The 15177-nt window shown below is 41.8% G+C and overlaps 6 protein-coding genes across 6 annotated transcripts; 2 read left to right on the top strand and 4 right to left on the bottom strand.

The window, feature by feature from the left end:
* Positions 1-85: 85 nt before the first annotated feature.
* On the bottom strand, positions 86-3846 carry LOC108105270 (importin-13). The gene is made up of 8 exons (XM_017211750.2): positions 3591-3846; positions 2977-3473; positions 2238-2919; positions 1559-2158; positions 1274-1471; positions 1065-1202; positions 448-1007; positions 86-378 (listed from the first exon to the last, which is right to left on the bottom strand). Exons 1-8 carry the CDS (start codon positions 3744-3746, stop codon positions 294-296), a joined length of 2916 nt encoding a protein of 971 aa, XP_017067239.1. The 5' UTR covers positions 3747-3846; the 3' UTR covers positions 86-293.
* A 352-nt stretch (positions 3847-4198) lies between these two features.
* LOC108105250 lies at positions 4199-5942 on the bottom strand. Its single transcript, XM_017211725.2, has 2 exons — positions 5418-5942; positions 4199-5290 (listed from the first exon to the last, which is right to left on the bottom strand). Exons 1-2 carry the CDS (start codon positions 5858-5860, stop codon positions 4471-4473), a joined length of 1263 nt encoding a protein of 420 aa, XP_017067214.2. The 5' UTR covers positions 5861-5942; the 3' UTR covers positions 4199-4470.
* Positions 5943-6777: 835 nt separating this feature from the next.
* On the top strand, positions 6778-9048 carry LOC108105293 (actin-related protein 5). The gene is given in 4 exon segments (XM_017211785.2): positions 6778-7096; positions 7099-7535; positions 7593-8045; positions 8047-9048. Coding segments are annotated over 4 exon segments (1956 nt in total). The 5' UTR covers positions 6778-7032.
* LOC108105295 (proteasome assembly chaperone 2) lies at positions 9021-9898 on the bottom strand. Its single transcript, XM_017211787.2, has one exon. It carries the CDS (start codon positions 9825-9827, stop codon positions 9084-9086), a length of 744 nt encoding a protein of 247 aa, XP_017067276.2. The 5' UTR covers positions 9828-9898; the 3' UTR covers positions 9021-9083.
* Positions 9899-10127: 229 nt separating this feature from the next.
* On the top strand, positions 10128-12331 carry LOC108105302 (mediator of RNA polymerase II transcription subunit 17). The gene is given in 5 exon segments (XM_017211796.2): positions 10128-10276; positions 10336-11728; positions 11730-12029; positions 12031-12096; positions 12159-12331. Coding segments are annotated over 5 exon segments (1932 nt in total). The 5' UTR covers positions 10128-10187; the 3' UTR covers positions 12243-12331.
* On the bottom strand, positions 12292-13677 carry LOC108105303. The gene is made up of 2 exons (XM_017211797.2): positions 12603-13677; positions 12292-12538 (listed from the first exon to the last, which is right to left on the bottom strand). The coding sequence occupies exons 1-2, from the start codon at positions 12882-12884 to the stop codon at positions 12404-12406; spliced, it is 417 nt and encodes a 138-aa protein (XP_017067286.1). The 5' UTR covers positions 12885-13677; the 3' UTR covers positions 12292-12403.
* Positions 13678-15177: the final 1500 nt, after the last annotated feature.

The raw sequence follows: 15177 nt of genomic DNA, 5'->3' as shown, positions 1-15177 counted from the left end.
ATAAAAAAAACTATATAAAATATTTACTAAACATGAAAACAATAAATAAAATGAGTTATACACCCTTTAAAAAGAAATATATATGTGCAAATTGTAAATGGAGCATGTAATTTTGTAAAAATTATAAATAAAAGTTTATCGAGTCGAAAACTATATAACCTATGCCAAAACGGCGAAACTTAAAATTGAGGAACATTTACAGAGCCGTCTAATTACAAATTAAATTACAAAAAATCTAGATCAGAATCCGGATGGATAGAGATGTCATTTGGCCGTTTATTGCATCATTTCAGTCACTGAAACTTCTCTGTGAGTCCTCTCGTCTTCATAGCCATCTCAGATAGATGCTGTTGCAATAACCTCTTGTTGACCTTTTCCCTGTGGGCGGACATTTCAAAAAGGCAATTGGGGATTCTTTACTTATTAAACCCGTAAAAATACACTCACTTGACTATTAGAGCTGTGTAACGCGTTTTGTCCACGTCATTTATAAGTTGGGTGGGGAAATTGGGTGTAGCCATTAGGGATTTCATCCATATGGCCATCTCAGCGGGATATTTCTTGTTTATAGCCAAAAGGATGTCTGCAAACTTATCTACTTGCGATCGTGGCGTAAGATAACCCACACACATCATCGTCGTGTAAAGTATTTGCTCGCCAGTGGCCAGAATGACTTCGGTGACGTGTTGATGGTTTCGCGACTGCATCACAAAATGTGCCAGAAATTGGATGCAGTTTCGGATCGTACAACGCTCTGGCAATGTCATCCCCCGCTGGGCGTAAAAGACGATTCGATCGTAAGCCAGTGTCTTATCCTCCAACACTTGCGGGATTTTCTTAATGATCTGCGTTAGACAGCCAAAGAAAGTCTCCATAGTATCCGAAATATTGGAAAAGTTTTGCTCGGGAGTGCTCTCAAAAAGCTTAAAGCTATGTTGGATGAACTCCCTCAGAAGCTGCTGCATCAGCGGCTTGCAACTCTCGTCCTTGAAGAACATAACGATGGCCTGGAACACAAGGATTTAAAGATTTTTTCACCTTCTTACATTTATAAAGTATCTCACCGTCTTGGATATCTCTAGAGTAGGTGCACAACATCGGGTCTGAAAACTCGCCACAATGAAGAGACAAAGATCCTGCAGCATAGGCTGAAAGCTGCTTCTCAAATTCATAATCGCATGCTCCATGGCGCTGCAGGCGGCCTGAAAATGTTCAGAAAAAATGTAATTTATAATTTATATTTATTATATTTATATTTATATTAAAATCCTACCTCTAGGACATCAATCTCCTCCACCCACATCTCAGCGATTCTTTTAAAGATAGGCATTGTCCGCTGCATGACAAGGAGAACTGGCTGCACAATCGGCAGCGCCTTGGTCTCATCATCCACATCCGTGTTGAGCGACGAGAAGAGGGTGGAAATCATATTGAGACGGAAGATTGTGCGTATCCGGGCAGCGGGAGTTTTCTAAAAGAAGCACATAAGATAGTTAACTTTTGTTTTATATCGTAGACAATTAATCTTAAACATAGGTTTCATTTTTATTATATTTACCGACTCTGATTGGCAAATGGCCTGTAGCTCCTCGAAGCAGGGACTAACAATAATATCCAAGTACTTAGGTATCTCCTCTGGCTGCAACAGACTCATCAGCTTTCCGATGCTAAACATAAGTCGCACCGAATCAGAGTTCTTCATACGACCCGTGTTCAGAGAGGCATGGCATGCGTTGAGGAGCGGTTCCGCATATGGTTTCAGTTGAAGCTGGCAATCACGACACAACTCCTTTAGACCTAGCGTCGCCTGTGCAGACATGGAGGAGTTTAGACCACGTACAAGCAGGTTAATGGCTGGCGGGATATAGGCGGGGTTTTCCATCAGCCAATTGCAATAGTTTCCAATGGTCTCTAGAGCAGTGCCAAGTAGCTTGACATTGAGTTTCTCGTACGGAATCTCGGCAAGGACTCGCATTAATCTGGGTATTTGCCTCGACTCCTCGCCGCCAAAGTGTTCCGCCACCGATTGGAAGGAATAGATGCAGGCCTCTAACTTTGTCCAGTGAGTCGGATGTCTTTGGAGATCCTCTATGGCCTCGTCCAACATGGCGGCTAAGATCTCCAAGATATAGTCGTTCAACACATCGTAGCAGTACATCTAAGAAAAGAAAGTACATGTGGCACCTGAAGATAGTTGGTCTTGGAATATATATATATAAACTAAATTAACCACTCACAAAGGTATCGGATATATCCTGCCTGTAGCATCTAAAGCATTCCAAGTCATCCGAGTTCCACTTAGCGAGAGATTTTTCATCTGGCTGCTCTGACTTTCGCACTAATATTCTAGTTAAATGGGCGTACAATGGTTTAATGTACTCCCAGCACTTGTGCTTCTGTTCATCGTTTTGCATGGCGAACACCTCATCTTGCAGCATATACCAAAACGCCAAAGCCATGGTGCTGCAGGACTCCTCCACAGGATAGATGCCGGGCTTGTCAGTGCAGTGCAGAATTTCTTGGACGATGCGATGTACCAGCACGGATAGTTCCGGGTCTGAGGATGTGATCCCGCTTAGCAGCAACGTAGAGTGCCGCTCTACGGACGACACAAACAGCATGTAAATATGCACGATGATATCCTCGTTATCGTTTTCCCTCTTCCACTCTGTCTTTGTTATTTCAGACAGAGAATCAAGAAACATCTTGATTAGCACAAACGCCGTCTTCGGATAATTGTGACAGTCTGGCTGAATGATGATGTTAACCATCGTCTTCAGACAGGACTCAGCCAACTCATTTTCATCGGCGGTCATGCAGCCATCACCGGCACGTATGCAGGGCCAGTAACACTTGTGGACGACTTCCAAGAGCACGGCGGTGATGGTGACGCAGCCCTCGATGGTATAGCCAATGTTTCTGAGGGAGACCCATGTTTAATTAGCCCGAAACCTTTTAAAAATGTTCAACACTTACTTGATCCATGTGCCCACACACTTTACGGCTCTGTTCATGTTGCTATAGGTCTCAGCGTCCCAAATGCGATTCATCTGGAGCTTGAGATACCTCTCGACGGTCTGGATAACAAGTGGCACACGCTTGCCAAGTTCACCGCGAAGCGTCACCCGCTTGACGGACGTATGAATTACCTGCGCCTCCTCGGGAATGGCCTGCAGCACCTCCAGCATGATCCACAGCTGCACATCGCCGCTGACATTGGGCATTTGCTGGTTTTGAAACGTGTTGATCACTTCCTCAATGGCGCCGGGCCATTCGCCCAGCATATGAACGATATAGGCTCCCAGAGATATGCACAGCCGGTTGAGGACGATCTTTGGTCCTCCGGCAAACCGAACTATGGACTCGAGGATCTTTTGTTTCAGCTCTTCTCGATTTTCGGGTGGTACCTCGTGCCAGTGTTTCATCAGCTTGGAGTGCAATGTTATGGCGCCGAAGAACTGCACTTCTTGACTCTGCGTGGGTGTTTTTGGGGTGGAGGTGGGTGTTGGGGGGTTATAAGAATGTAGGTGCATGAGTATACATATCCAGGCAATTGATGCATTGATGCGCAGGTCCTGCGGGGTACTCACCTTGCCGAGTTGCATTAGCTGCCAGGAAAACTGCCAGGCTTGCGGACTGGCCTCCGCGTCCGTAAGCCATTCGTGGGTGATCGCCTGGTTCTCAGAGTTGGAGCGGTAGAAGGAGACTACAGCCTCCTCCAGGCGAACTATGTCTATGGGTTCCATGTGAGATGGCTGCTGCTGCCGAGAGGCAGACTCCTGTCCGTTAATCCTCGGGTGGTAGTTTTCTTCGTTTCTGCCTGTGGCACTAGATTCGCGAGTGTGACCGTTCTAATGCGGTCTCTCATTGCCTCTCTTGCAGAGTGCTAAAAAATCCGTATGCGGTCACGCAGTTTTTCATTTTGGCGCGCTTTTTTGCTTATCCTTTTGGCCAAGATTCTTTAATAATAAATAGCCTCTTATCTTTCATCCCTCAGATAATTTAGTAATAATTAAAAAATAGTTTATTTTTATCAAAACATAAAGTAGTCATTTAAAAATATGTTCTTTTTTATTCCAATTAACATGATACAATTATTATTTTTTGAAGTCATTTTATCGTTTACGTAAGAAGCATACTTATGAAATAAAGTTCGTTAGCAAATTATTTTTAAAAAATAAAATTGTATTACCATGGTTGTTTCTATTATTTTACTCCCTCTTGTTATTCCTTTAAGTATTAACCTTTATACATAACTGCTAACATGATACTCATGTAACGCTTTATAAATATTTCTTCATCAGTTTATTTGGGTATTTTCAAAGAAATTCTTTAACAATTAATTTTTATATACAATTCAACGCCTTCATTCTAAAAATTCAATAAATTAGTCTCTTATTCATGTAAATAAAATGGTAACTAATAACTTTCAGAAATAACAGTAAAAACATATCGTGTAAATTTCCATAATTAACAGTCAAAATTGAACTTCAACTGCCAAAAACAGTACTTTAATTTATGGCAGTTCTGAGTTATCAAATCCCGGCTTTCATTGTCTATATACAGATCAATAACCTCATTATCGCACAAAACTGTAACGATCCTGTCGCTTTTGTCACATGAATCTAAGGCACTACGTCCGATAACGCTCCATTTGTCTGTATTCAAGCTGGAGTTTTGCTTTTCGATCAAATCGAAAATGGCACAAAGGGGCTTATCAGGAATAATAATAGGAAGCACGAATGAGCATCTTATCAATTTAAAGAACTTGATGAAGGGTTCGCACGAATGTGGTGGAATGACACCATCCACTGCCCTTATAACCCAATCAGTGGTATCTTTGTCTTCACAAGAGATTAAAATCTTAGAACAAAATCTGGTTATTGATGTAGATTCACTAAAACTCAGCTTTTGTAAGCCCAAGCTCTCAAACAGTTTAAAAAAGTGAACCATTAGAGCTTGGAAATCCACGTCATTTGAGTTTGGATCCAAATTACTAATAACCAAACTGTAACGACGATTTTCCGGCATTGTCTTGGCATAAGGCGGACTTTTGTCTCGTTTTCCACATGTTTGTTGCTGGCAGCAATCCTTCTGTTTATTCTGGCAATCCACATTACAGGCATAACTATTTTCATTCGCAATGTCGGTAGTGGGTTCCCTTTTACATACGGTCATATCCATCTGAATCTTAGATTTGTATATGGACGTGATGCTATCACCGTCGCAGTTATTGGACAAAAGGCTCTGTGGTATAACCTTGACGACATTCGATGTTGTGCTCCTTATCCTATGGATGGAATATATGTTTTAGATTTTCTACTATTAAAATATTTTCTAAACTTATTGATTTGTCGATTTATCCCATATACATATATACCAAATATTATAAGTAATTAATCAGTTTTAATTATTACCTCTTCGCTACGGATTCCTCATCGGAAGCATTTGCTCTCCTTTTTCGCCCTCTTGAACTAGCACTTGTGCTAGCAGATTCGAAACTAGTGTTCGTCTTGTCTGACGAGCTTGATATTGAGGAATCCTCCGAATCGGACGCCTCGCAAAATTGTGGCATGCGATCAACGGGCATTAACTGTACACAATTGGACAAGTTTAGAAAATTTTGTTGCTCGTTTCCCTCTGCATTGCTATAGAACTGAAGGAAAGACACGAAAGACCCATTTTCGAATAGGGAGAACGCTGTACCATTAATTTTGTTTGTCGACGAATCTTGTGGTCCCTTGACACGTAATAAACTGGAAAGATATTGATTATCTCCAAGAGTTCTGTCAAAACTTTGTAATCCTAGACGGGCTAGAGGAAGTCCCATAACAACTTCCAGCTTCTTTTTTAAGTCCATAATTGTTGCATTATGTTCGATTGGAATCAACTGAGGTTGCTGCAAAAAGTAGGAATACAAATTTAAATATGCTATTTATTGCTTTAAAATGAGTAACTACTGTAGTTATAAAGATATGTGTGTACGTATGCTTGTATGTAAAAAGAGCGTGGACAGCAAATAAAATAAAATCCCTTATCAAGATGGCAATGACTTTTCATGGTAGGTAAAGACATTGACTAAGAAACATGTTATATACGTAATTAAAATAAATATACATACACATGTATATATGTATCGTGGATATTACCCATATACCAACTAGATAACATATTTCTAAATTTAAAAATTCTAAAACACAAATATATATTATTAAAAGACATACCACGTTTGGATTTTTATCGGAATCCAATATCACTTTAATAAACATTTTAATCTAAATAGAATAAAAACCTTTTATTGGGTCTAGGAAACGAAATTATAATGAACATCCAATATTTATTGTGTCGGATTGAAGGAACCTAAGGAGCCGCTATACCTAAGCTTATATTTTAAAATATGGCAGCACTGCGTATATTTTCAATGATTTGTTTACGAATTAATAGACCACAAGGAATAAGAGATTCTATAAGAATTTCGAAACCGAAAAATATTTTATTCCTTACATTTGTTACTTTTATGAGCTCGACCTATAACGACAAAACTGAAGTTTCCTAGCATAGTCTAGATAACATAAATCTAAAACCTTTAAATGTGTGCTTAACACAAAAATTAATTTTTTTAAGGAAAAGTCGCAAAAACTTCACTTTTAAATATGCTATTTATTTATCTAATAAAATATTAAGTAATCTTCATTTAGTATTTGCAAATGATTTTTGGTGATTTGTGTACCTGGCAAAAAATACCATAAAACGGTATTTTTTGTAAATAGCAGCAGACTGCAATGTACAGTACTTACTACGAGACAGAGATATATTAAATAATGTTGTGAATTTAATATTTTGTTTTATGTAAATAGCATTTGTTTTAAGTATTGTTGATTGATAGTTTTCTTAATATATAAAATATTTTAAATATATGAATTTTTGCTCATTAGAATACATACTGTAGTTACTGTTCTTCTTCATTGGTTTGTTTATATGCAGAGGTTATGAAGTTTCGCTGGATGTAAACTATTGAAATAAGCAATTGAGATGGTGGGTAAACGTGTTCTGATCATTGACAATGGATCATACGAATGCCGCGTAGGATGGAGCAACTCAAAGAGCCGGATCTGCGTTTCCGGAATGTGCTGACCAAGCCGCGCAAGGATCGAAAAAAGGAAGCTGCACAGCAAGCATCCGCCGAAGGTTCTTCCACGGCAGCAGCCGTAGAGGCACCTGCCGAAATCCAGGTTGGCAATGACATTACCAACATTGAGGCAGTGCGCGCCCATTTAAAGAGTCCCTTTGAGCGAAACGTTATAACCAATTGGAATCATCAGGAGCAAATATTTGACTACATATTCACGAAGATGGGCTTTGAGGGGCAGGATAAGATCGATCACCCGATTATACTTACAGAGGCCCTGGCCAATCCAAGCTTTTGCCGCCAGCAGATGAGCGAGCTACTCTTCGAATGCTACGGCATTCCAGCGGTATCATATGGAATCGATGCTCTGTATAGCTGGGAACACCATCGGCAGAAGCAGAAGAAGGTTGTTTTTACTTACCCCAATATCCAATAACCGTATAATAAAAGCTTATTTCCTTAGTTATCCGACGGACTGATCATTTCCTTTGGCTACAGTACCACTCATGTAATTCCTGTGCTCGGTGGCAAACTCCAGCTAGAGCACGTTCGTCGTCTCAATGTGGGTGGATATCACATTATAACCTATCTGTTTCGGCTCATGCAAATGAAGTACCCCGTACATCTCAATGCCATTACCATTAGTCGTATGGAAAAACTGGTCCACGAGCACTGTCATATTGCCGTGGATTATAAGGAAGAACTCATAAAGTGGGCACAAATGGACTACTACGATGAGCATATTATGAAGATACAACTGCCCTACAATGCGGTGACGGCGACCAATGCCATGCTAACCGCCGAGCAAAAGCAAGAGAAGCGACGGGAATTGGCTCACCGTCTAATAGAGATCAAGAATCGACGAGAGCGGGAGAAACTACGCGAAGATGAGCAGCAGTTGTTCGTATATAACAAACTTAAGGCAACTGTACGAGCAGAAAAAGCTTGAGAAGTTTGAACGTGCTCTACAGCAACAACAAATAGGTACGCTAGAAGACTTGGATTCCCTCATCGCCACTATAAACTCCCGTATCAAGCGTGCCCACGACAGGGCGCAAAGTGCTCCGCGTCCCAGCAAGCAACAGGAAAAGCTGGACAAGATGCCCAAACCCCCACCGGGTGTGTCTCAGGCGGACTGGTTGGCTGACCTTCACGGTAAACGGGAACAACTACTCCTGCGCAAGCAGGCACGCCGACAGCAGCGATCCGAGCAGGCCAAGCGTCATACCCACGCCGCTCAGGAACGAATGCGTATCATATCGTCGCTGGCCAAAAGCGAGAAACGGCGTAAGGCCAATGGCGAGGAAGAGGACGACGGTTTTGGGATGAACGACAACGATTGGGATGTTTACAAGCGGATCAATCGCTATAACGATGACAGTGACTCGGATGCGGACAACGAAAAGTTGCTGCAGTTTGATAAGATACTGAATCACTACGACGCTAACTTTGACGATGGGAACTCTAGTAATCAAGCCCAGAGTGCCGCGGAGAATTACCAGTTACACTTTGGAGTGGAGGACATTCGAGTGCCGGAGATCCTGTTTCAACCTAGCATGATTGGCTGCTCGGAGGCAGGTCTAGCGGAACTAATAGCCTTCGTGCTGAAGCTCTTTTCCGCAGAGGAACAACAGCGCCTAGTGGAACACGTCTACCTGACTGGTGGATGTGCAAAGTTCAGGGGTCTCAAGGAGCGACTAACTAAGGAGCTGATGGAAATGCGGCCATTCCAATCGAAATTCGCCATTTACGAGTCAGATGAGCCCACTCTAAGCGCTTGGCTTGGTGCATGTGGGCACGCAAGGGAACCCCAATTTAGCAAAACGTTGACTACGCGACAGGACCATCAGGAGCATGGCAGCGAGTTCTTCCGAGAGCACAAGGCTAGCAATCTCTTTTACTCTACACCAAAAGATTAACATGTATTTGAAACCACCGAAAAATAAAAAGCTGCTTAAAACAATAATTCCGTAACATCGTTGCCGAAAAGTAGGTTCCAGGATTTGGGCACTGTAAGTTTAAAACTGCCATCGCCACCATTGCGCAGCTGAAGGAAATCCTCGCAAAGTTCGTTAAGTTCCCGGACGATCAGAGAAGCATCTGTGGAGTTGTCGCCTTCGAGGAGATAACGGAATAACAGCATAACGGGCACCTTTTGATCATCGAAGGTCTTGAAAAGCTGCAGGGCATTGCCACCGCCATAGATAGCTTCGCCCTTGTGCTCCTTCCACTTGATCAGTTCCTGGTTGCTCAGTTGGGCGGCGTGAGCCTCCTTGAAGTTGTCGCTGGCGCGGTAAGCCCATGGCGACTCTTCAATCACACGTTTCTCGAAGCCAAAGCTGCCGCTAAGGATAACAATACGGCGGGCATTTTTAAAAAGCTCCACAAGTTCCCGCTGGAAATCGCCGGTGTGACGGGCAACCCACGGCGCTCGGAACTGAACCACCATCAACTTGTCGTCGGAGCCCTCGTACAGCTCGCAGGAAGCGACCTTTTCCTTGGGTTCATGCTGGTATGCGGAAGGTCCGTAAACCGGAATTAAAGCCGGATGTGTTAGGGATCCGATTCGTCGGAGTTCTTTGGAGGCGATCAACAGGTCACAGGCCAGCTGCGCCGCATTTCCGACGCAAATGCTCGGTATGATGACCGTGTACTCGGCCAAGTCTAGTGCAGAGCGCTTGTCTTTTAAAAACAACATGATCGAGAGAAATCTTGTTGAAAACGGTATGAGTTATAAAGTCAAGTCAAAAATATGAAAGTAATGATTTAAAAGGTGACCGTTTGGTGCATATTTAAAACTTTTTGGTATATTTTGGATCACTTAATTCTTGTTTTAAATAATATTCCAAGAAAACGAGTTTTGTTCAATTTCGTAACTTAAATAATTATCAAAATCTTAATTTGTGTTATTTTAATCCATTCTTTTTATTAAAGAATAAATAAATTAAATTTGTATTTGTTTAGTATTTTCATTTGCCAAAATGAAATGTGTATATTTTTTAAACTCTTCAACGGTCACACTGTAGCTTTGCCAAATGTTTTGTTTCCCGGCTTAAATATGTCAAATTCCGTGAATATATCTGTGGAAACCACCTGCGAAAATCAGATACGCGAGATTGGCTACGATGGCACCGAGTTATATCAGCCGTAAGTGTTTCCAGGACGTAGTAATTCCTCCTCTCATCTAATTTGCTTGTGTTCTCTAGGCCCCCGACTTTGTCCGAGAGTTTGGCAAAATGTGCGGCACGCATAGACTTTAGCAAGACGTCGCTGGACGATCTGAAGAAGGAAGAGAAGACAGCAGCAGCGGCCACCGAGGAGGACAAGGATGCTACTCAGTTTCAGGAGAGCCTGTGGCCCTGGGACGCAGTGCGCAACAAGCTGAAGGATGCTCTCACCGAGATTTGTGTTCTGTCCGATGTCATTTCCGTGGCTAAGGATAAACGTTACTTGGTTCTGGATCCCCTGCTTGAGGAGCCTGACGACACAAAGCCTATTGTCCAAGTCTACAGCCGCAAGAAAGCTATTTCCCAGGCGGCCCAAGTGCTCCTCAGCGGAGCTGAACGACTGCGAAATGCACACAGCGAGCAACGCAGCCGGAACGTATCTGATTTCCACATAGAACTACTACGTCTGCGACAGAATTGGCGCCTGAAGAAGGTGTCTAATGCGATTATCGGGGATCTCAGTTACCGGACCGCTGGCTCTAAGTTTGGGATGAGTGGGACCTTCGAGGTGACCAAAGCGGAAGAAACTGGGGATGAGGATGCCCCCAGCAATGCCAACAACAGCAGCAGCAGTACATCAAGCAACAATGGCATGCAGCTGAAAACCAGCTCCGCATTGCGGGTGATAGTCCCAGCGGAGTTACAGGGTGTGGCCTATATCAAGGTGATTACGCAGAAGGATCAAGAGGACTTGTGCACTGCGCAGGTTAATCTTATGGGACATGGGCCAAATATAACCGCACAGGTAGGCGTGTGGCAAAAGACCCTCGAGTTCGCCCAGAATGTGCTCTTCTGTAAGGAGCTCTTCGCCCAGTTGGCACGTGAAGCCATCCAGCTACAAGCACCGATACCCCACGTGGTTATTGGCAATCAGATTCGCGCCACCCTGCTGCCGAACATTCAACTGATAATCTCGTTGTGCCACTCGACCACCTTCGACTCCACCCAGCCGGCTCCAATCAACGATCATGATCATGTTTTGGAACACTCATTGCATCAGCTGCTGCGTGAAGTGCACTACAAGAACTCCCATCATCCATTTCCCCATCCTGCAAGTGCTCCACTAGGGCCGACGAAAAAACGCATGCTGGCAGGTCCTATGGCGGCGGATCGGGAAACTCTATTGGACATGACCAAGTCGCAGACTATACTTGAACAGATTATCGCCCAGGCACAGCACATCTTTATGCGCAAGCGGACCCAGTATGTGCTCGACACGCTGGCCAGGGATGTCAAGGATCCGCAAATTGTTTCACACTGGAACGCCATGAACAGTCCTACCATGTCGTGTGTTAAGATTAACATTGTGACGCACGGTTACGACGCCATTGGACGCACCTCCCTGGTGATCCATGTTAAGGAACGTTCTCTGAAAGTGCATTTGTCGAGATGGTCGTGTTATGCGTCTGTCCTACGAACCGCAGGAGTTGCGCGATCTGATTCTCTGCCAGATCAATTCACACCAGATCTCCTGCCTGATCAGTTTAGCCCGCTGTATGGCCTGGACAGTGCTTTCGAATAGCAACCATTTGGGCATCGGAAAGGTGGAGCCGCTGGGCAATGCTACCTCTTGCCTGCTGGCCTCTCCCAATAGCGATCGCATGATTGCTGTTCAGATACGCTGCGATCCTCAGATAGATGTTAAGGTCTACATAGCTAGAAGTCCACGACAAGGACTTCTTTCCCAGTCCACTTGTACCGGAAAAGTTGTGGGAGAATCTGGGTGGCAATTTCAAAGAGGTTGGTCGAGTTTTACAAAACAAAATATTTGCAATTAATTTGTTTTTGGTTTTTTCTTCCAGGTTCGGTTTGACAAAATCGAGGGCAAAAGCTTCCTCAATAAAATGGAATTTCTGATGGCTTCACTTACCAGTAACTCATCCTAAAAAGGCCCACACAAACCCATTAGATAATAGATTGAATTAGAACACTATGTTAGGGATTAATTAAAGTAAAAGAGTTGTAATAAGTTTTACATACAAATTGTTCGACCATCGATTAACTGCTATTGTATTGTTTAGGATTTATGAATTGAGTTGCTTTCAGTTCAGTGCATCAGGCTGTAGCTGACGTTATTTTTCCAAAGGCGTGGTTGATAGCTGAGGGATTCCGGCGACATATTACGCTGTTGCATGATAGTAAAGGTATCTTCCAAGCTGACCACATTGGCCCGATTCGTACTCTGTAAGAAAAAGATTAGTATTTGATTCACAGAAACATCATATTCCCAGCAAAACCAAACTCACCCAGCGTTCCAGATCGCAGAAGCTGATGTTGTAATTCTGTCCTCGTGGCTGTAGCGTCAGCACCTCCATCTCATCACCTAGTGGCTGGGCCAGGCGAAGATAGAGTCCTCGATTGGTGGAGAATAGGACTGGGACTCGCTTGGCTGGTGCCGATCCTGCAGCCATTCCAACACCTGGAATCTGTCTGTAGGTCGGGCAGTGATTCTGCGTGGCTACCGTCTCTTCTGGCATCTGGTCGTCGCTGCCGCCACTGACCCCACCCACTGTTCGCATCAGTCCCATGCAAGTGTAAAAGCAGGACGCCACTTTGCCGCATTTATAGGATTAGTGGCAAAACTCGATTTCCTGATCTCTCAAGCGGTTCACGTATGAAGTTCGTTGTATATGCATTGCACCATACTCCTTAAAACTATCGATTTTGTGCAGTGACAAGCGCAACGTCAACACGGTCCGAGTGTCCAGCGAGTGTGTATATTAGCCCCCCTCAATTTGTATGGGCCATAATCGAACAGCCGGTTGCCCCGACAACCGACTCGGTCTCTGCCCCAATAGCCGGTGATGGTGGTGTCCATTCATTAGCCATGTGCGTGTGCCGGACCAATTGTCTCGACCAAAGCCCGATATCCACACGCGTTGGCTGCAAAATTGTTCAATTAATGCCAGCGGGAACAGAAATCTTTTTGATGTATGCAATCAGGAGATTGAGTCCAACTGATGTTGCCGCGATTGCAAACAACAAGACTACCAACTGGATTTAGGAGCAAATCAAGGCGAAGCTGTGGGCACCCTTCAATTCAGACCATTGTGACAATTTCTATATCAATCTTATACAGATAAGAATAATTATACAAGCAACCAATTTGTTCTTTAGTAATTCTTCATTCATATGTATGTGATATATTGATATATATACATTAGTATTTAGTAATTTTTTTTCTATATTTTTATTGATCCATAAGAAATCTATAATAAAACCCCCTCTAAATATTCAGTAAACATGTAGTTCTTGTTTTTACTTTTTACAAATATTGTTTTAAAACTTTATTTCATTTTATATTATATTGTTGTTGTTTTTGTTTGTGTTGTGTACTTGTAAATTGTATAATTAACACTAAAATACTTATTTAAACATATTTTCATATTCAATCGGTTTTTTTTTGTTGTATTCCCTTCTTATTTTTTTCGATTTTTCTGTGTTACTTTTGCCATTTTTTTGTTTTTGTTATTTGTGGTTTGGGCGATTTATACTTTTGTTTACTTAATTCCGCTCCATTATACATAGATTTTGTTTTTGTGGTTTATATAGATCCAGCAATTGAAACGCTCAAACCTTAAGCGTTAGTAAATAAATTTAACTTAATTACTATTTAAGTTTTTTTCGCTTCGTTTGCATCATTGATGCGGCGTTCATACTATAATTTAGATATAATTCATGCAGCACATACTATAAATTTCTTCTCTCCTATCTCGCGTTCTCATATTATAAATTCCGACACATTAAACATATACAATATTTAAAATAGATTTTTTTTCATTTTTTCTTTCTCTTTGTTTAATTATTTTATCAATTGATTTTTGTGTGTTGGTGTGTAGGGGTGTATGTGTGTTTGCTATAAAGAAATTTCATTCGTTTCTTTATGTGTATATTATATTCCTTTTGATTTGTTTATGTTTGCTGGGGGACTTATAAATTAGCTTCGAATCTAATGCTACTACTTATACGGGTTGGTTGTTTTCTTCTATGAATGTGCTGTTGTATCGCCTAGAAGGATGCAAGCACAGACAGCTTTAATTGTAAATTTATGCACTTTAAGACTTTTGTTTGTACAGCATTTATGTTTAAGTGTGATATTTTGAAGTAAACTTTTCTTTAGGTTATGTTTTCTACAATTGTTTGCTGCTTTTGTTGCCGTTTTTTACGAAATATATAATATATACTTTTTATATGCATATTAAACAGCTAGATCTTATAGTTATGGGCGTAGCTATTTTTTGCAATAAATTAGTGCATACAATAGGCTACGTATCTGTCTTCTATATATATATATATATATATATGTTATGTTTACATATAGCTTTCTATATAATTTTCTTTCGCTGCCCTAATGCACACACAATGCCGTGAGGAAATCGAAACGAGTGCAAACTTTTGCCGCTCTCCAAAAATGTGAGGGAAATCGTACAGATCGTGTCATATATCTCATACAAATGGTATTGCTCGCCGTTGGAAGGAACTTAAATAACGTGTTTTTTTTCTTTCATTTTAGTTGTTTGGTTAAAATATAAATACATATACATACACACATACGACAAATGAGAGAAACAAAATGACACAAAACAATACAACAAATACGTTTTGAACAAACAAACAAACACAGACGGGCACAGACAGTATAGAAGCGTAAAGAAACGACCACAAAGTGCCAAGTTTACAATTTGTACAAAGAGAATTAAAAAGAATAAAATTTGGGCCAAGCGAAACTTATCTAAAAGATCATTGCCCATTCTGCAAAAAAATGGAGCACAGCTCAAGAAGAGTGCATGTGTATGAGTGTGGGTTACAGACTATCCATAT

Source organism: Drosophila eugracilis, unplaced genomic scaffold, assembly GCF_018153835.1.
Source record: "Drosophila eugracilis isolate 14026-0451.02 unplaced genomic scaffold, ASM1815383v1 contig_75, whole genome shotgun sequence".
In the NCBI taxonomy this organism is placed as follows: Eukaryota; Metazoa; Arthropoda; class Insecta; order Diptera; family Drosophilidae; genus Drosophila; species Drosophila eugracilis.
Note: the sequence above shows the minus strand (reverse complement) of the source record. Positions and strands in the feature narration are given on the sequence as shown.

Coding starts and splice junctions, on each gene's coding strand:
- LOC108105270 (XM_017211750.2), bottom strand. CDS start 3,746: ATGGAACCCATAGACATAGTTCGCCTGGAGGAGGCTGTAGTCTCCTTC. Junction 2,159..2,237: donor AGGATATATCCGATACCTTT/GTGAGTGGTTAA, acceptor TTCTTTTCTTAG/ATGTACTGCTACGATGTGTT. Junction 379..447: donor TACACAGCTCTAATAGTCAA/GTGAGTGTATTT, acceptor GTCCGCCCACAG/GGAAAAGGTCAACAAGAGGT.
- LOC108105295 (XM_017211787.2), bottom strand. CDS start 9,827: ATGTTGTTTTTAAAAGACAAGCGCTCTGCACTAGACTTGGCCGAGTAC.
- LOC108105250 (XM_017211725.2), bottom strand. CDS start 5,860: ATGGACTTAAAAAAGAAGCTGGAAGTTGTTATGGGACTTCCTCTAGCC. Junction 5,291..5,417: donor GAGGAATCCGTAGCGAAGAG/GTAATAATTAAA, acceptor TTCCATCCATAG/GATAAGGAGCACAACATCGA.
- LOC108105303 (XM_017211797.2), bottom strand. CDS start 12,884: ATGGGACTGATGCGAACAGTGGGTGGGGTCAGTGGCGGCAGCGACGAC. Junction 12,539..12,602: donor TCTGCGATCTGGAACGCTGG/GTGAGTTTGGTT, acceptor TTTTTCTTACAG/AGTACGAATCGGGCCAATGT.